The sequence below is a fragment of the Mirounga leonina genome, unplaced genomic scaffold (assembly GCF_011800145.1).
Source record: "Mirounga leonina isolate KUSES-001 unplaced genomic scaffold, KU_Mleo_1.0 Mir_171, whole genome shotgun sequence".
In the NCBI taxonomy this organism is placed as follows: domain Eukaryota; kingdom Metazoa; phylum Chordata; class Mammalia; order Carnivora; family Phocidae; genus Mirounga; species Mirounga leonina.
The window spans coordinates 24,340,988-24,363,646 of NW_023270436.1; the positions used below are offsets into that span (position 1 = coordinate 24,340,988).

The 22,659-nt window shown below is 44.7% G+C and overlaps 1 protein-coding gene and 1 pseudogene across 4 annotated transcripts in view; both read left to right on the forward strand.

The window, feature by feature from the left end:
- The first annotated feature begins 6,133 nt into the window (after positions 1-6,133).
- The window catches only part of SLC5A1 (solute carrier family 5 member 1), a 79,316-nt gene continuing 62,790 nt past the window's right edge, over positions 6,134-22,659 (forward strand). For all 4 annotated transcript variants that reach the window (XM_035017461.1, XM_035017462.1, XM_035017459.1 and 1 more), the window contains exons 1-2: positions 6,134-7,526; positions 13,316-13,387. In XM_035017461.1, the coding sequence (XP_034873352.1) occupies positions 7,392-7,526; positions 13,316-13,387 (207 nt within the window). In that variant the 5' untranslated portion in view covers positions 6,134-7,391. The remainder of the gene's footprint in view (positions 7,527-13,315; positions 13,388-22,659) is intronic.
- On the forward strand, positions 15,375-15,479 carry LOC118018707 (annotated as a pseudogene).

Below are 22,659 nucleotides of genomic sequence, written 5' to 3' on the forward strand. Positions count from 1 at the left end.
ATCCCCGCTGTAGAGGTGATTCTCAACAAACATTGGGGGCTTACCCAACATGACGCAGCATGGCAGAGGCCTAGCCAGGGCTTAGATGATTGGATGGAGACCACCAGGGGTCAACTCCTTATTGATTTCAGCTTTAGAAGGAGGGCCAGGAGCATTTTGTCCTTCTTAGCTTTCTGTCCTTCCATTTACTCCCTTCATGCCCAGATACCAGCTTGGGGGCTGGGGAGAAAGAGCAAGCAGCCTGGGGCCAACTCATGGATTCCCTCTCCTGGCCCTTCTCACTTATCCTCACCTCCTCTTTGCCTGGCAGCTTTTTGGCTTTTACCCTTCTGGGGCCTAGACTCATCCCCTCCAGCAGTGCCCTCCTCCTCACTCCACCCTTCCCAAAGCAGCTCCAATCTTGCTTCCTCCATCAAATCCTTCCATATTCAGACTCCTTCACCACTGATTGCAGTAACTAAATAATGACCATCCAGAGATACCAGGCCCTAAATGTTGGAACCTGTAAATGCTACCTTATTTAGAAGAAGGGTCTTTGCACATGTGATTAAGTTAAGGATCTTGAGATGAGGATAGATGATCCTGGATTATCCTGGGCCCTAAACACCATCACAAATGTCCTTAGTTACAGAGGGATATTTGACAGACAAAGAAGAGAAGGCATTGTGAAGATAGAGGTAGATTGTATGATTCCTCTTGTATAAAGGCACCTAGAATAGTCAAATTCATAGAGACAGAAAGATGAATGGTGGTTTCCAGGGGAAGGTGAGAAGTTAGTATTTAATGGATAGAGTGTTTCTGTTTGGGATGATGAAAAGTCTTGGGGTATGGATAGCAGTGATGGTAGCACAACATTGTGAATATATTAATGCCACTGAATTGTGCACTTAAAAAGGGTTAAGATGGACAATTTTATGTTATGTATATGTTACCACACAAACACACACAAAGGTGGAGACAGAGATTGGAAAGATGTGACCACAAGCCAAGGAATGCTGACAGCCACCAGAAGTTGGAAGAGAAGAGAAGGATACTCTCCTAAAACCTGAACAGTGCAGCCCTGCTCAAACCTGGGTTTCACCCAGTGAAACCAATTTTGGACTTCGGCCTTCCAGAACCCTGAGAGGTACATTTCTGTTGTTTTGAGCTGCCATATTTGTGGTAATTTGTTAACAGCCGCCACAGGAAGCTAATACACTGATCAGTAGTCTGCTTCCCACAGTTGAGCTTCCAATAAGGAAAAGGAAAAAGGAGAGAAAATCATAGCAGCCCTCTAAGTCCCTCACCTTTGCCTTTTTGTTGTCAATGAGGCCCCTTTGCACCCTCATCTCATTTGGACCTCATAAATACAGAAGACAGTCCTTGTCCATGCCATTTTACAGATGTTCAAATGGAGGATCACAGATGTCAAATGAGCTATCCTTGGTCTGCTGCTGGTTGATGGCTGAGCTAAGATTCAAACCAGTCATGTTGTTTCCCCTCTCCAGGTAACTTCCCAAACTCACAGCCTCTATACCTGGGCTGTTTATTTCACTCTGTGACAAGAGTTCAGGAGCTTGGCCATCACACCATGGGATTCCTTGACATGGAGCACAGTATGGCCAGTGAGAGGTGGACACTGCACATTTGAGGCTTGCTGGGGAAGAGCTCCTGGGCTGGTAGAAGCAGGTAGGGATTCCTGTGGGACCTGGACAGATGAGTAGTGTGGAAGGGAGACAGAGGAAAGGAAACAGGAGAATTCCCACTCAGTGATGTCACTACACTCCAAATCCTTGGTTCCTCCCCTGCCAACTGTAGATGTTAGCTTAGTGACTGCAGAGTCACTTGGATAATGTATTCCCAACACTCAGGGTTAGCTGTGAATCTGTGGGCACCTGGTTTTTCAAGCTTAGGACCCCAATCTGACCTGAGATTGCGAACCTGTGTGGACTCAGGTGAGGTCTGCATCTTGCTCTTAAGTCTATCTTTCCTCATCAGCCTCATCTTCCCCACAGTCTGGCTCTTTGGCCAGCTTTTTTCTTTCTCTTGGGGTTCTGGTAATAACGCCCCTTTTTGTGACCAGACCCTGATTTGGGTTGGCACCAGTGAGGACAGGAGAGAGGCCAACAGGATCCTTACTAATTAGCAGTGGCCCAGCAGCTCTGGCCAGCTGTGGGGGGCAGATGGTGCATCATACTGTGTTCCCCTGGAAGCATCTGTGTAGGGGAAATAATTCTTTTCTTTAAAAACTAGGTTGTATAGCATGATTTTTTAAAAGGTGTACAATGTGATCATTTAATATGTACATACAGTGTGCTATGATTACCACAATTAAGTTAACTAAACACACCCAGCACCTCACATAGTTACCATTTTGTGTGCTTGTGTGTGTGTGTGTGTGTTTATGGTGAGAACACTTAAAATCTACTCACTTGCAACTTGCAAGTATACAATGCAATATCGTTTACTATAGTAATCATACTGTACATTAGATCCCAGACCTCATTCATCTTATAACTCTAAGTTTGTAAACTTTGCCCAACATCTCCCCATTTCTCCCACCCCCTAGCCCCTGGTAACCATCATCCTATTTTCTGTTTCTATGAGTTTGACTTTTTTTAGATTGCACATATCTGTCTGGGTTATTTTACTTAGCATAATGTCCTCCAGGTTCATCCATAGCGTTGTAAAGGGCACAATTTCCTTATTTTTTATGGCTGAATAATATTCCACCATACATACATGTACATATGTGTGGTACGTATATATACCACATTTCCTTTATCCATTCATCTGTTGATGGACACTTTAAGTTGTTTCCAACTTGATTATTGTGAATAATGCTTCAATGAACATGGGAGTGCTATCTCTTTGAGATACTGATTTCATTTCCTTTGGATATATACCCAGAAGTGGGATTCTGGATCACATGATAATTCTATTTTTTTTTTTTTTATAAACCTGGAGAAGGCATCATATCATATTTTTTTTTAATTTTTAAAGATTTTTATTTATTTATTTGACAGAGAGGGAGAGACAGCGAGAGAGGGAATACAAGCAGGGGGAGTGGGAGAGGGAGAAGCAGGCCTCCTGCGGAGCAGGGAGCCTGATGTGGGGCTCGATCCCAGGACTCTGGGATCATAACCCGAGCCGAAGGCAGATGCCCAATGACTGAGCCACCCAGGTGTCCCAATAATTCTATTTTTAATTTTTTGAGGAATCTCTGTGCTGTTTTCTTGAGTTAAATTGTTCTTTTAAAGGGGACTAGTGATGGGGCATCTGGGTGGCTCAGTCATTAGGCGTCTGCCTTTGGCTCAGGTCGTGGTCCTACGGTCCTTGGACCGAGCCCCACTTCGGGCTCCCTGCTTGGCGGGAAGCCTGCTTCTCCCTCTTTCACTTCCCCTGCTTGTGTTCCCTCTCTCGCTGTCTCTCTCTCGCTGTCAAATAAATAAATAAAACCTTTTAAAAAAATAAAGGGGACCAGTGAGGAACAGAAATTGCAGAAGGGCCTCAGGCATCCTGGAGATCCCCTGTCCACACCCCATAGTGGGGAGGTTACTTGCTGGTGACATGCTTATTTATTTATTTAGAGGGCGGGGGAGGGACAGAGGGAGTGGGAGAGAGAGAATCTTAAGCAAGCTCCACGGCCAGTGTGGAGCCCGATGTGGGGCTCGATCTGACAGCTCTGAGATCATGACCTGAGCCAAAATCAAGAGTGGGATTTTAACCAACTGAGCCACCCAAGCACCCCTATTTATTTTTTATTTTTAGCCCCAGCTTGTCCTCTCCTGGAACATCCCTCCCTCCCACCTTACCTGGCTCACTCCTCTTTCATGGTCCCCCCTTTTTTTAAAATTTTATTTTATTATGTTATGTTAGTCACCATAAAATACATCATTAGTTTTTGATGTGGTGATCCAGGATTCATTATTTTCGTATAACATGTGGTGCTCCATGCAGTACGTGCCCTCCTTAATACCCATCACTGGGCTAACCCATCCCTCCACCGCCCTCCCCTCTAAAACCCTCAGTTTGTTTCTCAGAGTCCATAGTCTCTCATGGTTCATCTCTCCCTCCGATTTCCCCCCTTCATTTTTCCCTTCCTTCTCCTAATGTCCTCCATGCTATTCTTTATGTTCCACAAATAAGTGAAACCATATGATAATTGACTTTCTCTGCTTAACTTATTTCACTTAGCATAATCTCCTCTAGTCCCAGCCATGTTGATGTAAATGTTGGGTATACATCCTTTCTGACGGCTAATATTCCATTGTGTATATATGGACCCCATCTTCTTTATCCATTCATCTGTGGAAGGGCATCTCGGCTCTTTCCACAGTTTGGCTATTGCGGACATTGCTGCTATGAACATTGGGGTACATATGGCCCTTCTTTTCACTACATCTGTGTCTTTCAGGTAAATATCCAGCAGTGTAGTTGCTGGGTCATAGGGTAGCTCTATTTTTAATTTTTGAGGCACCTCCACACTGTTTTCCAAAGTGGCTGTACCAACTTGCATTCCCACCACCAGTGTAAGAGGGTTCCCCTTTCTCCACAACCTCTCCAACATTTGTTGTTTCTTGCCCTGTCATTTTGGGCCATTCTAACTGGTGTAAGGTGGTATCTCAGTGTGGTTTTGATTTGGATTTCCCTGATGGCTAATGATGATGAACATTTTTTCATGTGTCTGTTAGCCATTTGTATGTCTTCTTCAGAGAAGTGTCTGTTCATCTCTTCTGCCCACTTTTTGACTTGATTATTTGTTTTTTGGGTGTTGAGTTTGAGAAGTTCTTTATAGATTTTGGATACCAGCCCTTTATCTGTAGTGTCACTTGCAAATATCTTCTCCCATTCTGTGGGTTGCCTCTTTGTTTGAGTTTTTGTTTTGTTGACTGTTTTGTTGACTGTTTCCTTTGCTATGCAGAAGCTTTTTATCTTGATGAAGTCCCAAAAGTTCATTTTTGCTTTTGTTTCACTAGCCTTTGGAGATGTATCTTGAAAGAAGTTGCTGTGGCCGATGTCAAAGAGGTTACTGCCTATGTTCTCCTCTAGGATTTTGATGGATTCCTGTCTCACATTGAGGTCTTTCATCTACTTTGAGTTTATCTTTGTGAATGGTGTTAGAGAATGGTCGAGTTTCATTCTTCTGCGTGTGGCTGTCCAATTTTCCCAGCACCATTTATTGAAGAAACTGTCTTTTTCCCATTGCATATTTTTTCCTACTTTGTTGAAGATTATTTGACCATAGAGTTGAGAGTCCATATCTGGGCTCTCTATTCTGTTCCATTGGTCTATATGTCTGTTTTTGTGTCATGGCCCTTTTCAAACCAGAGCTTTCCAGGCCTTCCCCCAACTCCACCTCATTCCCAGGTCAAAATCTTTGCCACACATTTGGAACATTAGTATGTCTCTTTCAAAGCACATATCACAATGCTAAGTTTATAGGTATTTGTCTCATTTTTGATGATGGTCTATCTCCCCCATTAGGCTAGAAGCCTTGTGAGGGCAAGAACCCTGTGAATCTTGTGCACAGCTCTATCCCTAGCATTGGCACCCATGACCTGGCACATAGAAGCTGTTCTTCTGTTGCAAGAATGAATGAATGAATGAATGAATGAATGAATGAATGAATGAATATATTTTCTGGTCTCTTCCAAGATGCCATTCCTTTCCTTCTCTGGCCATGTTCTGCTGTCTGAGAAAGATCAGAGGACAGCGCTTTCTCTCCTACTTCAGGTCCTTCCTCCTGCTCACTTTTTAGATTTGCTCATTGCCAGACTTCACTTTTGGAGATTGGCATAGGCTGGCTGTCTGCAGGTGGGGGTTTAGGGCTGGACTTTTGCTGTGGCTGAGCTCACTTCCAGACCAGCCTAGACGTTCCCTGAGGGCAGGGGCTCTGCTTGGTCAGAGCCAGGTGAAAATGCTCTGCTGAATTTGGGAACAGATGGACATGGATGAAAGGCAAGTTGCTCCAAGCTGCAGCTGATGCTGAGCTGGAAGTTTTGGAAGGCATCCATGTTGAAGAGCCCCTGCTTCCAGGTTCTCCAGAAGAGAAACTCCTGTTCCCTGTGGCCAGGCATTATGATGGGCTCTGGGCAATGGGTGGGGGGAAATGGGGAAGACCTACATGGATGCTGCCCAAATAATGATTCTCTGACTGCAGACTCAACTGGAAGAGCATGTGCTGATGAGGGAGAAGGGGAGCGGACCTCAGAGGCAGTGAGGTACAAAGGAATGGGTTGCTGGCATTTCGGGCATTGGATGGTGGTCTAGTGCTGGGCAGGGAGGGCCTGAGGCAGAACAGAGTCCTGGCAGGGTTTGTGTGGTCATCCCCCTCCCTGTACCTTATCACCCCAGCAAGCCTCCCCTCTTCAAAGTGGCTGCTCTTTGGCCTCCAGCGCCAACCCCTGAGAGCATCTCCAACCCTCCTCTGAACTAGGCTTGCCCTTGCCTAGGCTGCAGGACCAGCTCTGTCACTGGCTTACTGTGTGACCTTGGGTGAGTCAGGCCTCCTCTCTCAGCCATCTCTGTGTTGAGCCCTGACTTTTGGCTTAGACATGTGTTTCCAGATGGGAAGACTGAGTCCGCAGGAAGGGTCTGCGCTTGGTGAGCTCCATGGAAGGGATTCTCTAGTATCCTCCCTCCTACTTGCCTCAGATCTCATTACTGGGTGAGGTGCAGGGCGAGGAAATAGCTCCCAGTGGGATCCCTTCTCCCAGTCTCTCTTTCTTCCTCCTTATAGTGGGGGTAACAGTGGCTCTGGGGACCGCAGAGCAGTCAGAAATGTGGGTAGGTGGGTGGCTGTCCCTGTGGCCAAGAGACTGCAATTGTTCTGAATTTCTTTCCAGCAATATTTGACAAATGGTCTTCCCCAGATTTTTCTCCACAAAGACCAAGAACTTGGCTGATTCTTGGGAACAGTCCTGCACCCATTTTACACATGGAGAAGCCTGTCCGCAGAGGGCTTGGTACTGATCCTGTGGCAGGTGACCTGAAGCCTCTAAGCCCCTGGCCCCAGGCAGCCTGGTTCCTCAATGAAGCCGCACCCTCTCTGCCCCTCGGCAGAGCAGGCCAGGCTGCCCGGCCAGGTGCCCACTGCGGGAGCACAGCGGGCCTTTGTGCTAGACGGGCACCACCCTCTGGCCGGCCCCGCCCCACTCACGGAACAGCCCTTACCTGCCGGCCTGCCACCCTTCTGCCAACAGCTCCGTCTGCTCCTCCTTCAGTGCGGTTTGCGTCCAAGGCTGCTCCCCGACGGCGCAGCGCAGGAGCTCCACTGCCCGGACGCGACTTCGCGGGTGCCCTCTCCCCGCCTCTCCGGGGTTGATCATTAACCCGGAGGCCGTATAAGGAGCAAGGGGCCTGGGCGGGAGGGACGCATCGCCGCCGCCGCCGCCGCCGCCGCCGCCGCCATGGACAGTACCACCTGGAGCCCCATGACCAACGCCACTGCCGCACCCCTCGCGGCCTACGAGCGCATCCGCAATGCGGCCGACATCTCTGTCATCATCATCTACTTTGTCGTGGTGATGGCTGTCGGGCTGTGGGTATGTGGGGGCCCTGAGACGCGGGCTGAGGGGGCAAGGGCCACCAGGAGGGACAAGGGGGGTGCAGAGAGGAGCGAGGGCATCGGTGAGCTGTGAGGAGGGGACGATGGGCTTAAGGGTCTGTGGAGCGGGTTGAAAATAACTTGGAAGCGCTTGAGAGGAGCTCGGGGCGGGGGCACAGTGTGAGGTGAGGGGGGTAAGCAAGGATGAGCAGAAAGGAGAGGGGTGCCCTCGGGAGCTGGCGAGGAAGATCCACGGAGGATAACCCTGGCCTGTGAGCAGAGAAGGAGGTCGGGGGGTGGGGAATTGGAGAGGCTGGGGGCCAGTGTGAGGGGCAGGAGAGGGACAGCTTGGGGCTGCAGGGAAGATCCCTGGGCTTGGGAGATAAGCCCCAAGGAGGCTAGGACTATCCTGCCCCTTCTTAGTCATACAGTTTTAGATGGGGGAAAAACACACACACACACAACAGTTTAGAGCAGGGAGGACACAAGCCTTTGCCAGCTGCAGGGGCTGCGGGGCAGCCCCAAATGGAGGGGTGCTGCCGGGGTTCCTCTGGGAAATGCTGATCTGCAGGCCAAGGGGCTGGAATGAGTGAGAGTTGGCAAAGCTGGGTGGAGGAGGAGGAGGAGAGGAGGAGGAAAACCGGAGGGTGGCCTGGTACTGGTGAGAGGGAAGTGCCTGTGGCTCCCTTTGGGGACTGGGGACACACCAAACCAGAGAAACTTGTTCTTAGCAGCCTTGGAAATTGGAACTTGGGAATTTTACCATGACAGGCTCTGGCACACCCAGCAACTAGAAGATGAGGTATTTTAAATGTGCACATATTCCAGGGGCGCCTGGGTGGCTCAGTCAGTTGGGCCACCGACTTTTGGTTTCGGCTCAGGTGATGTTCTCTTGGGTCGTGGGATTGAGCCGTCTTTGGACTCTGGGCTTCGGGCTCTGCACTCTGGGAGTCTGCTTGAGGATTCATTCCCTCTGCTCCTCCCCCTAGTCGTGCATGCGCACGCTCTCTCTCTCTCATAAATAAATAAATCTTAAAAAAATATAAATGTGCACATATTTCAGACACTCTCAATGGCTTTGGTTGGGATGTTGGGCCAGGAGGCTGCGATGTCAGCAGGTGGTTCAACTCTTGATTTAGAGGGGAGGAGGGTGGACATTAACCCTTCCATGGCTACAGAGTTTTGTTTAGTTTAGCTTAGGTTTTTTTTTTTAGAGGTAAAAGGAAGTATTTTTTTGGTTTGTTTGTTTTTTAAGTAATTATAGAAACCAGATGTGACTAAAAGCCTCTCCAAGTGTCACAAGGGGTCAGTGTGACTGACTGTTCCCCAATAGTCTTACCTTCCCAGAAGTGTCCAACTAGGAGCCAGGATTCTCAAGTTTACTACTGGCTTTGACATCGTTCTAGCTCTACGACCTTGGGAAACCCACCTCAGCCTCAGTTTACTTAGGTGTAAATAGGTACAATCTTATCTATTCTTATGACTCCCCAAGGTTGTTGTGAGGATCTGCAGAGATGAACCTGAAAATTCTTTATGGAGTCTGGGAGTCTTTTTAAATACTATTAATCATTTGCCCTCCAAGCTATGAGCCAGGCCCTGAATTGTAAAATGGGCAAAAAGGATCAACTGGGTAGGACATCTTCACAAAAAGCCCCAAGAAAAGGAGGGGAGGAATGCTAATCCCCATTTTATGAGAAGGAAACTGAAGCCCTATGTGGTTGTGATTTGCCTAAGGTTGCAACACATGGAATTGTTCCTGGAACTCAGGTCTTTTGACTCTTGGTTTTCCACAGAACCAGGGGCTTTGCCACCTTGCCTGCCTTCCTCCCCCCACCCCTCCCCAGCTTATAAGTGCTGTAGCCAAGATGTGAATCCATCATTTGCTAGCTGTGCCATACTGCCCGTTTCCCAGACAATCACCGATAATCTCTCTTCCCCTAACCAATCTTATTTTAGCCCCTGCCAGTCCTGCTGATTATGGTGTTTACACTTTTTAAGTATCTGTGAATCAGTATCACTTGTCCTGTTAAATGCTACTTAATGAGCCTGCTAATATTTGTCTACATTTAATCCTCCCCATTAATCAGTGCTTCTGGACCCTGATCATTTGACATGCTGGATTTCTTCCAGTTTACATGCCTCTTTTTTTCTACTGGAGTATCAAATTGCCTTGGTTTGGGGATAGGCATCTTGACTCTTGCATGATCTCTGGGCTGCCCAGACAGAGCAATCCTGGCCTATTGTGCTTCCTCATCTTAGAAAAGGCACCCACAGCTAATGTCCCTCTGTCGCCATCCCCATCTCTTCCAACATTATTTTGTTCTGTTTTACCCTCTTCCAGGGCTGCCTCATCCAACTATACAATACAGTATTTTAAACTATGGTCACCATGATGTAAGTTAGATCTCCAGAATTTATTCATCTTATAATTTTGCCTTTTACCTTTTTTTTTAAAAAAGATTTATTTATTTTTATTTTTATTTTATTTATTTATTTTTTTAAGATTTTATTTATTTGACAGAGAGAGATACAGCGAGAGAGGGAACACAAGCAGGGGGAGTGGGAGAGGGAGAAGCAGGCTTCCCGCCGAGCAGGGAGCCCAATGCGGGGCTCGATCCCAGGACCCTGGGATCATGACCTGAGCCAAAGGCAGACGCTTAACGACTGAGCCACCCAGGCGCCCCGATTTATTTATTTTTAGAGAGAGAGATAGAGCGTGTGTGTGAGCACACGGGGGGCGGGGAAGGGCAGAGGGAGAGGGAGAATCTTGAGCAGACTCCCCGCTGAGCGTGGAGCCCAACTTGGGGCTCTATCTCACCACCCTGAGTTTGTGACCTGAGCCAAAACCAAGAGTTGGAGGCTTAACCGACTGAGCCACCCAGGCGCCCCTACCTTTTACCTTTTGATCAACATCTCTCCATTTCCTCCACCCCCTAGCCCCTGACAATGAATATGTACTTCAAAATATCACATTGTATCCCTTAAAAATAAACAATTTTTATTTGTCAGTATACCTCAATAAAGCTGGAAAAAGTTGTAATATGGTAACACAAAGTAAAAAAATGTAAGTGCTGTGAATGAGGTATGGAGGGAGTTCTCTAGATGTTCACAGAAGAGAGAGATTATTTTTGTTTGGGAAGGGGAGGAGGCCATAGTAGAGGAGGAAGTTTCTGTGGAGGAGTGTGAGGCAAAGTTTCATGGGGAAGGTCACATTTGAGGGGCCTTGAAGGATCGGTATGTGGGGTCTGGGCTTGTGGAGAGGAGGGGATGAACATTCCAGAGAAGAGAAGGCCTGGTGTAGATACACCTCTCCTTGTCTTTGGAGGGCAGCTATGCTCACCACTCTACCACCAACGCAGACTCTCTCCTTGTCTTTTATCCATCCCCAACATCTTTCCTGAATTATCCAGTCCCACTCTAGTCTCTACCATCATATTCTTCCTCTAAGCTCTTCATTTCTGAGACCAACTTGGAAATGTTGTGTCTGGGCCCCAAAACCACTTTTTGTGTCCCTCCAGTACCACCTGGGGCATGTCAATCTGCTTTGACTTCAGAGTGACTTTCAGAATGGCCTTTCCCTGGCAAACTCCTGGAGCCTGAGTCCTTGGGACATATTTCTGTTCAGCCCCTAGCTACCTTCTTTGCTCCTTGGGTCTGCTAGGCCTTTTGCTATTCCTAGAAAAACCACTACGGAAGCCCTAACAGTATGTCCTATGGGAGGGAGGACCCCGCCAGGAGTCCAGAAAGATCTGAGCTGTGTTCTCCCTGGCACTGCCTGGCACACAGGTGTGCTTAACAATCTATGTGGATTAAACAAATAATGCAATATATGTTAAGAAAAAAAAGAAGAAGAAGAAGAACGTAGCGGGAGGGGAAGAATGAAGCGGGGGAAATCGGAGGGGTGGATGAACCATGAGAGACGATGGACTCTGAAAAACAAACAGGGTTCTAGAGGGGAGGGGGGTGGGAGGATGGGTTAGCCTGGTGGTGGGTATTGAGGAGGGCACATTCTGCATGGAGCACTGGGTGTTATGCACAAACAATGAATCATGGAACACTTCATCTAAAATTAATGATGTAATGTATGGGGATTAACATAAGAATAAAAAAAAAAAACCAATCTATGTGGATTGTTGAATGTGTGAATGACCCTGCCTCCTAAAGGACTGAGTCCAGTCCATCTTTGGAGTCTGAGCACTCAGCAACACGCTATCTGTTGTAGACATGCTGAATAAATGGTGAGTCTAAGTGTCTGAAATGTAACCATCTGAGATTAATTCCTTTGGACCAGTGATGCTCTTTGGCCTCAGGGGTCATGTGTGAAAATGCAAACACCTTTGACAAGGCTTAAGTCATTATAGGCCATTAATATTTTCAGGGAGATTAGCAAGTGATCAGCTAAGGGAAGGCCATTGACATAGAAAGAGGGAGGGCTGTACTCTAAACCTTGGCTAATTGAATTTAAATTTAAAAAAAAAAAAAGAAAGAGGGAGGGGGAAGGAGGCCACAGGCAGAGACACTGTCCCAGTTTTGAGCTGGAGGACTAGGCCTGGGCCTGAGCTGGACCAGGAATAAGCTGAAGGTTGAGAGGCAACATTCCAAGGGTGCTGGTGGTCATTTATTGAAAATGCATGTCATTCTTCTCCTCATAAACCTTCAGTGGCTCCCCACTGCCTATGGAATAAAGCCTATAATTTTTAGCTTGGCATTTGAGGGTCTGCGGTCTGCCCTCACTTCTCACCCCTCTCCTCATTCATATGCCTCAGCCAGGTTCACCAGGTAATACTGTTTACTGTTCCCTTCCTCCCCACACTGCTGCAGTTCTACCTCTGGGTTATTGCTCATGCTGTTCCCACAGTCTGAAATGTCCTTTCCTTCTTTTCTCTAACCAATCCCACTCTATCTTCAAGACTTGCTGAAGTGGTGCTCCTTCTGTGCCTTCCCTGACACCCCAGTCAGAAGGAATCCCCTCCTTCCTCTGTATTTGTAATAATCATCATTAGTACTCACAGTACGTTGAAAAGTAATGTTTCCAGCAAGCTCCTACCTACATCCTGGAGAGGAAAGTTTTGAATTGAGTTTGAATGTTCCATCTTTAATGTATTTAGTATGAACACCATGCATTCCTAAAACATTTTTCTTCTTCTTTTTTTTTTTTTTAAAGATTTTATTTATTTATTTGAGAGAGAGAATGTGATAGAGCATGAGAGGGTCAGAGGGAGAAGCAGACTCCCTGCCGAGCAGGGAGCCCGATGCGGGACTCGATCCCGGGACTCCAGGATCATGACCTGAGCCGAAGGCAGTCGCTTAACCAACTGAGCCACCCAGGCGCCCTCTTTTTTTGTTTTGATAACATTATTGAGATATATAATTCACATACCGTATGGTGTTTTTAGAAAGAATGGTATTTCATTAGGCATCTTGAGTATGCTTGTAAAAAAAGCACAAAAAGTTCCATTTCCCCTTATTTAACAGACAGACAAACGGGTCCAGGTGGAGTGACTTGCTTGAAACCATACTGTGAACTCATTGCAGAGCTAGCACCAGGGCAAGCTCTTTAAACCCTCTGAGCTCCAGTCTTCTTGTCTGTCAAATGTAGGTCCCTGCTTCCTTCATCTAAGTATAGAGGAGCTTCAAGGGTGTAAGGAAAGTGGACGTGTTTCGGCACGTGAAGTGGGTAAAAGAAAGTGCAAGTATATGGGGGTGGGGTGGGAGAGGTGTGTCCTTTTGGCTGGCAAAGTTGCTCTGTTCTAGTTTACTATTACATTTTTGACCCTTCCTTCTCAGGCTATGTTTTCCAGTAATCGTGGGACTGTTGGAGGCTTCTTCCTGGCAGGACGAAGTATGGTATGGTGGCCGGTAAGTTTTCTCTGAAAAACTACTTGCTTAACTACAATATTCTCCATAGGAGGCCCTTTTCTTCTTGGCTTTGGGAGGCACTGATTCTACCTTCCTGCCTTAAATCTCTGATAATGGGTCTTCTGCTCACCAGGTCTCCTGGGTACCCTTAATCTCTTGTGGTAAAGGAATAGCCTTTAAATAAATAGTGCTTGGAATCTTTCATGGTATACATGGTGGAAGAGACTGCACAAGGTGGACAGTGTGGAGAAGCAAAAAGAGCACACAGACTAGGTGATCTAGGGCACATCTGAGCTACCACTTTTGTACGTATAAAATGGGGATGGTAATATTTACCTTCCAGGAGTGTTATGAGAAATGGATACCTCTTATGGGGTGGAAACTCAATAAATAGCTCTTTTACTACCTTAAGAGTCCCATGATAGAGAGACTTTGTCTGTCCCACCTTGGGAGCCTAATGAAATGCCCGATACACAAGGGAACCTCAATAAATACTCATAGAACAGATGGAGGAGGAGCCCCCTACTGTTCCTACACTTTTCTTCATCTCTTGGAGGATTTTGTATTTTGTATATTTGAGAGGTATTTTTCTTGATACTTGTACATGGGCAGAACTATCTCAGTCAAAGGACATGTGCATGCATGGAATAGAAACTGGGAAGCCCCTTCCATCCTATCAGCACAGAGCTCTGGCTGACTTATCAGTTCAGTCCAGTGACCATCTCAACTCAGAGTTCTCACCAAAATGACTGGTTGACCAGATTGGCCAAGTTGTGCAATTCCTTGGACTTAAGATATAAGCAAGACTGGCTGGTGAAAGAGGGTGGGTAATGAAGCATAGAAACAATTAGAAGAAAGTGAGTGTGAGTTGATTGGAGGAAGAGAAGAAAGTAAAAATTGTCACTGTCATATGCAGAGCTTGAGAGGAGTTGCAAGGAAATCACACGACACCCTGCAGTTGGCCTTTGATCAGCTGTTTTGGGATGGACTTTAATAACTGGAATCTTTACAGTTTGCTTGGGTTATCCCTGAAGTCATTTCTGCCTTATCCCTAAGGTGGCTAAGAATACTGGGCAGATGCTGATTTATATCATAGTTCCCTCATGGTGCTCCCCCCTGACATATTTTATCTTCTCAATCTTTGTACTTTGGTGCTTTCCTAAAAGCTGGTGTTGAATAGGAAGCTCTGATCACAAAGTCCAAGACAAGGCTAGGGTAGTCCCTCTAGAACTGCACTGTCCAGTATGGTAGCCACTAATCACATGGGCTATTTAAATTGAAATTAAAATTAAATAAAATAAAAAATTTCTTTCCTCAGTCATCCTAGCCATATTCCAAGTGCTTAATAGCGACATGTGGATATGTCTGCCAGATTAAACTGTACAGATCTAGAATGTTTCTGTCATCATAGAAAGTTCTATTGGGCAGTGTGCTGTACAGATTTCAGAGCCAGTGCTGGATGAAATCCTAGTGGACTTGAGATTTGCTGAATTAGAGAGTTGGATAGGAAGTTTACTTTAGTTATTTTGAAAGCAGTGCACCCCCACCCCATCTAATGCTTCAAGGCTCCCTGCAGTATACCTGCCAAGTACTCAGCTGCCCTCAGTTTGCATCCGGGCCTCCTTTTTCTTCCCTCCCCCCACTGTGACAGGAAACTCTCATATCTCTTTATATAAAATTTCTAGGGCTGATTTATTAGGAGTAAGACATCAGCTTCTAATCCCTGGTCATGGAGAAGCCAATGAGAGTGGGAGGCGCTGAGAATGGGGCAGAACCATCCTTAGGAAACAATGCATTTTGGGCTTGGCCTGGGAACACATCACATCTTAACTAGCAATGATGTCTTTCTTCCTGATAGCACCCAGGAGTGGGTCTGGCGGAGATTTGGTTGGTGAAAGGAATTAGCCTTACCCAAAGCATGTAGGGTTCAATGGTTCAAGTGGGGTTTCCTGTGGGTGTTGTTTTCCTTACTCATGTTTCAGTGTTAAAGACTATACTTTCAGGGATCATTTCTATAGTTTGTTACTCATGTTTCAGTGTTAGATTACTCTAACCAACAGAGAACTGTGGCATCATTCTTCTTTTGTACAGAAGTCACTACTTCCTTGATGAGGCTGAAATTCAACTTCTTCTTCCAACAGTGGTTTCCATCTAAGGCTTTGTGAGATTACATTAATGGTTTACAAACTTGCCCATGTATCAGAATTATCTGGGTGTGCTTTCCAAAGATACAGATATCTAGGCCTCACGTCAGACCTATTAAAAAAAAAAAAAAAAAAAAAACCTTGGAAGAGAGGCCCAGGAATTTGCATTTTAAAAAAGCTTCCCGGATGCTTTGATAATTACTGGTTTGGGTAGACTCTTAGCTATCTGGTCAGATACACTGAAAACATCATCTGTTAGGGATGCTGGACAGAGGGATTCTTGGTTGGAGGAGCAATGATTTCTAAGTCCCTCTCAACTTTGAGAATGCTTTAATTCTAAAAAATTCTATAGTAGAACAAGCATGAGCTTTGAAGTCATCATATCTGATCTGCTACATTTACTAGTTGTATGACTTTGGCCAAGTCACTGAACTTCCCTGAGCTTCAATTTCTACCTCTATAAAGTAGGAGAATAATGCCTATTCTGGAGTGTTCTCATCAGGATTAAATAAGATAACCCATGTACTCCACTCAGCACTTGGCAAGTACTCAGTAAATGAGAATATTAAGAAATGGAAGGAAGGTCAGGAGTGCAAAGGCAACCTTCCCGTTGGCATTTGTCTGGGCAGAGCACTTAGTGCCCAGTAAATGAGAACTAGCATGTATGTGAAACTAGTGTTGCTGCTTCACTTAAATTTAACTTTCAGATCGACCATGAGAATAAATGAACATGATTTATATTTATATTTATTTATACTACTATAAATCATCAATCCAAGCTACACAATGACCGCATTTTAACATCTCTGAGATTGGCTTGTGTATTATAATCAATCAGTGGCATGCCACAGCTTAAGTGGCAATGCTTTTTCTTTCTTGGTGCTACATGGTATGTCTTAACAGTAGTTGGTGTCTTAGATTCAATAAAGTATGGTTATATTCTAAAATAGTGTGTTTGAAGATATGTTCACTGCAGAAATATCTCAAAGGCTGCCCTCCTCCTCCTTCCCAGCAAACTGACTTTTATTTATTTTATATAAGGGGAATCTGCTAAGAATTTGTTTGAGAACAAGGCTCTGCTAATTTATAAAATTTAAAGACTGTTAGAGCGCCTGGGTGGCTCAGTCGTTAAGCGTCTGCCTTCCGCTCGGGTCATGGTCCCAGGGTCCTGGGATCGAGCCCCGCATTGGGCTCCCTGCTCAGTGGGAAGCCTGCTTCTCCCTCTCCCACTCCCCCTGCTTGTGTTCCCTCTCTCGCTGTGTCTCTCTCTGTCAAATAAATAAATAAAATCTTTAAAAAAAATTTAAAGTCTGTTAATTTAGAGGAATAATAATTTTTATTCTAAAATTTAAAATGGTTTTAAAGTACTATTGCAATACATGCTTGAAAGAAGGAGTTAAAGGAGAAGATGTGAATCTAAGTACTTTCCCTCTAAAATTGAAAAAGAATTCAAACTATATTAAATATATGCATCTAGATTTCTCTTTGTATTAAAATTCAAAGTCAATTCAATTCTGTCTGTCAGGTCTGGAAGTTCAGAACTGTAACATCAGTTCTCAAAATTGCAAGCCCAAGAAGAACATCACAGTGCTAACAGGCTTTCTGGAGCTCACATCTCTGTCAGAAACCCTCTACTGGGACACTTTGTCCCCTCCATCTGCCGTTAGCCATGTTGCTTTGTGCTGTATGTAGCAGGAGTGAGCAACCAGAGAAACTTTGGGAAAAGAGTTCTTAGGTTATTTTAGGAAGGGAGGACCTTGGATTAATACACCAGAGGCCAGGGGGTCTTAGGTAGTCACCCACAAAAAAGTAGGAGGAAATTGTATCTTGCAAAATCTGAAAGGAGATTGAACAGAGAGGTCAGTTGGGGGCATTCCTGGGGGCTTAGGAGGCTGAAAGGAGCAGTTATGACCTGTAACAGGTGAAGATTTAGGAGCTCTGGAAAAAGACCCTATTCCTAAAAAGTTAATAAGGCTGAGAGAGAGAAATCATTTGTGCCTTGGCCTGGGAATAGAAGTGAGGGACAATTGAAGAAGAAGAGCAAGGACTCCAGGGCTGGGTTACAAGAAAAGACAGCTTACACAGGAGGCCAGGCAGGAAGGCCTCTAGAAACCTGAGTCACACATGAGCAAGCCAAGCCAACTGAGTAATATGAAACCATGAAGCTATACCTTTTGTAACTTTGGGCTGGTTGGTGGCCCAGGATTCCCTTCTGTGGTTGACAGCTTTAATAAACAGCTGCCTGTGTGCTATGTTGTAATGGTTATTTGGGGATGTGGGAGATGGGGAAGCAGGAATGTGAGCATTGAAGGGGAAATTCCCCACTCCTTGTATAGTGGTAGCAGAAATTACTCAGAGAGGCTGGGCCTCAGATACACAGCCCAATGGAGAATTCTTGTTTCGGAGGAGGGTTTGGTTATACTTACCCAAGTCAGCTCCAAGGGAGCAGTGGGTTATAATGGGGTTGAATAAACCCTTCAACAACCTCCTTCAATACAGAAATAAGCATTCCAGGGGGCATGGGAACCTCACAACGAATGAAAGGACTTGGCTTGTCCCAGCTTTGTGACATCAGGCAAATCATTAACTTCTCTGAGTCTCAGAGTCTCCTCTGTAATGGGGGACAGTCAGATTGAGGATCTCAAAGTCTCTTTCAGTACTAAATGTTTAAGAGTCCACACCACAGAGGAGGAAACAAGAATGGGTGTGGGCATGCTAGCCAGTCTATTGCCAAAGAGGATTTTGAAAATTGAATGCCTCTCAATAGCCACAGTTATTTCCTTCTTTTATTATTAGAGAATCATCAGAGAGGAGTATATCACAGTGATGTAGGGCGAGGGTTGACAAATGTTCTCTATAATGGGCCTGATAGTAAATATTTTGGCTTTGTAGGCTATATGATCTCTGTCACAACTATTCAACTCTGTTTTTGTAGCATGAAATTAGCCATGGACAATGCATAAATGGATGGGCATGACTGTGTTCCAGTAAAACTTTATTTATAAAAAGAGGCAGAGGGCCAGATTTGGTCTATAGGACTTAGTTTGTTGACCCCTTGTTCAGGCCTAGAATCTGGAGTCAGGCTGGTGGGGTTCAAATCCAACCTCTGCCCTTTAATGGTTGTGTGACCCTGTTTGAATTACTAAGCATCTCTGTGTCTTGCATTTGTTATCTCTACAATGGGGATAACAGTACTTACTTGAGATTGTTGTGAGGACATATGCACAGTAAACTCTCAGCTTTAGCTTTTGTTTTTCTTTTTTCAACTGAAAACTTTTTAAGACTGTCATATCTGAGTGATCCAGCAAGAATGAAGATTAACCCAATGGGTTGCCCAAGTTCATATAAGATAATTACAAAGCTAGGACTCTTTCTCTTTTTCTGGTTATTCAGGTCCCTTTCTTCCTACCCTTTGGGATGGAAGTTTTTGAGATCAATTGGTATAGTCTAAAGGTTTATCTGAAAACCAAGAAATTCTTTCCTTTAGGGTTGAACAGAGACCCTGATGAAAATTTTCCCTGAGGAAAGAAGACAACTTTTTATACTTACTAAACTTTCTTGAGTAAAATATATCTGATTTAATATTTAAGTCTTTATATCCTAATGATCAAATTAAAGTTTATTTACTTAGGATGATACTGGAGTGGGTCTTGGAAGAGTCTGGCAGGCCTAAGATATAGGTGGTAACTCATGAATGAGAGAGAAAGAGCATGAACTAGGTGAGTGGACACAGGAGAGGCAGAAGAGCTCTCATCAAGGGAGCAAATCTCAGGAAGATGTGAGACTGAAGACAGACAAGTACTTGACCTTCATAAGCCTGGGTAGAAGTGACCAGTAAGTCCAGTTGACCCTTTCTTCCCGCTCTGATTGTTTTCTATTTGTATGAAGCTATGTGTAATTTTGTTTACCCCAGAGCTGAGGCTATGTTTTTCTTAATCTTTTTTTTCTTCTTCTAATACCTAGTCCAGGACCTTGCATCTAGTGGGCATTTGAGAAATATGTGCTGAATTAAAGAAATAAAGGGAGGAGAGGGACATGTCCTTAGACACTCATGCTGGATCCCCTTGTTGATGTCACCTAAGACCTTAGCCTGCATTTTGCTCTCTGGAGCAACGGCCACAGAGTGTAGGCAGTGGTAAGAATTTAGGAGGTTAGGAGGGTTCTGGGTCCAAGTCAAAGTCTTCCTCCAGCAGTGCTCCACATTTCTGTTTCTGTGTACAGAGAACATTTTTTTTCTTCAGATTTTGTTTTTTTAAGGCTCTTGGTAGTAAAATTGGAAAAGCAAATTTCAGCCCTCATTGGACCCCTTGGAAAAGTCTGCTATGAGTATGCTCCCTTACTATCTCAGACATTTGGTTTTTCTCAAGTTGAGTCAAGGTTTTGCAAAACTTGGTTGGCAGGTCCCATAGATATGTATCTCTTTTGTGATGAGGGTTTTTTGCTGAATGTGACAGTTGCTACCTTGCTCTTGAACAGCCTGTTTTCTCTCTTCTCCTTTTCCTCTTCCTCTACCACCACCTCATCCTTCCCCTTTCTTCTCTTCCTTCCCTCACCTTCTCTTTCTGTCCTTCTTCCCCTCTCTCTCTTTTTGGTGGGGCCCTTTCCCTGTCACTCTTCATGACTTAATCTCCTCTGAGGAGTTTCTCTGATTAATGCACAGCCACTCACCCCCCCCACCCATGTATTCTTTGTGTTCTTAGGCATCAGTTGATGGGTGTGTAGCCAATTTCCTGTCATCTAGTTGGTGCATAAACTCCTGGTTTCTCCTTTCTCTCTGGATACCTTCCCAGCATTTTCTAACACATTAGCACGCTCCCAGACAGAGAAAGGAAAAAGTAAATTATAATCAACATTTCCAGTTGTTTGAAGTCAGAAGAGTGCTGAAACTATCGGTTAAGATGAAGACTTTGGATTATTCATGTTAGAAATGTATCTGGGCTTTCCCTTTCTACCATCGGCATGGCACATTTTAGGTCACCTAGAGCTATATGTTTCTCTTTAGGTAAATTTTATATTAAGGAGGTGATTTAGAGTTGGGACTAAGACCATGGGCCCTGGAGCCAGGCTGCTTTGTTTTGAACCCCAGTTCCCCCATTCCTAGCTTTGTAGCCTTGGGTGAGTTACTTAACCTCTCTGTGCTTGTTTCCTCAACTGAAAAATAGAGAACATAACACCTATCTTATGGAGTTGTTTTGAGGATTCAGTTAATTAAAATACATAAATCTTTTATAACACTACACAATTAGTACTACCCAAGATGGCTATTCTTAATATCATCATCATCATCATCATCATTTTTTAAAGTAATCTCTACACCCATTGTGGGGCTAAAACTCATGACCCTGAGGTCAAGAGTAGTATACTCTATGGACTGAGCCAGACAGTGACCCCCATCATCATTATTATTGTATCTCATCTCCAGATCTTCCTTCTTAAACTGTGAGTTCATTTATCCATTTATGCATTGCTATTATTTCATTCTATATTTACATGTTGATTACCTACTATGTGCCACATTCTGTGTTAGGTGCTGGCATATATTAGTGTGTGTGTGACACAGTCTTACAAAATATATCCAAAATTACAAATAGTGGTAAGTATTAAGAAGGAAGTGTATTTGAGTCAAGGGTGAGAGGGAAGGAAAGGGGTCTTTCTCAACCTACGTAAGAGGATCAGGAAAGGCCTTTCTGAGGACTGAGCATTTAGGCTGAGACATGAAGGATCAGGAGACAGCCATTCTTCCAAGCAGAAGGAACAGAATGGTCAAAAGCCTGAGGTGGAAAGGATCTTGGGATAGTTGAGGAACTGAAAGGAGGCCAGTGTAGGGGAGACAATGCATATCAATCAGGCACTTTGAGTGAGGGACCCCAAGTTGTTGATGATCCCAAGGATGAGTCCATCTGAATTGGTGAGAGGGTTGGTCTCTAGCCTCCTTTACCTATAAATGCCAATAGAAGACCTCCCCTGCCTTTTGTGCCAACAACCCATGGGAAAATCCCAGCCTTGGCAGTGGTTTCCTGATTTCCTGCTCTTTTGGTTCTTAGGGCAAGGAGAGAGATTTGTGAAGATAATGAGTGAATGGCTACCATTGTTCATGAAGGACATAAGCTGACGTAAAGTAAACAGAGATTATAATGGCTCTGGAGCAAGGTGTGTGTCTAAATATTTACCAGAATCTCAGAAATAAAATGGTCTGAATATATGAACCCCACCTTCTTTTCTATCCCAGTCCAGGAATTGTGATCCTTAAGAGATGGCAAAAGTCAAAGGTTAAATCTTTCCAAATCTTTCCTGTGAAAAGATATCTTTAATGGAATCAAATACTAATTCAGATTAAAGACCAGTTCCCCAGAGGATAGGGCAGAATCTGAAATAAAAGCATGATGGAGATATACACATGCTATTCTTAAATTTACAGTGAGATGGGTAGGGGAGTCTGACCTGAGTGTGCCCCCTTCAGGGATGCTCAGAAGGGAATGTCTAGGGAAGAAGGAAAAAAGTCTGAGTGGTGCTATGGCCTCCGCTTCTGTCCCTTGGGTGTTGGTCATGTTTGGCTGTGGGATGTTGGGCAAATCACTGTTCTGGTCTTCAGTCTTCTCACCTGTAAAATGAAGATGAGAATAATCCTTATCTCACAGACTATAGTGAGTATGATGTAAGTTAAAGTGAATGGGGTGCCTGGCCCCACACTTGGCCTACAGGAGGCACTGTAAAAGTTAGTCATCCCTCTCCCTTTCTTATTCTCCCAGGACAGACCTCTCAAACTGTGGTACCCACACCAGCAGCATCGGCAAGACCTGGGCTCTAGTTAGAAAGGCAAAATTTCCAGCTTCAACCCAGACCCACTGAATCAGAAAGTTGAAAGGATGGGATTCAACCATCTGTGGTTTAACAAAATTTCCAGGTGATTGTGATTAGAATTGCCAGATTTAGCAAATAAAAATATAGGATGGCTAATTAAATCTGAATTTCAGAGAAACAATGAATACTTTCTTAGTGTAATATCTTATGCAATATTTGAACATAATATTATTAAAACTGAATTTGTTTATCTGAAATTCAGATATAACTGGGTGTTCTGTATTTTTACTTTAGATTCTGGGGGTGCTTGGCGGCAAGCCTGCTTCT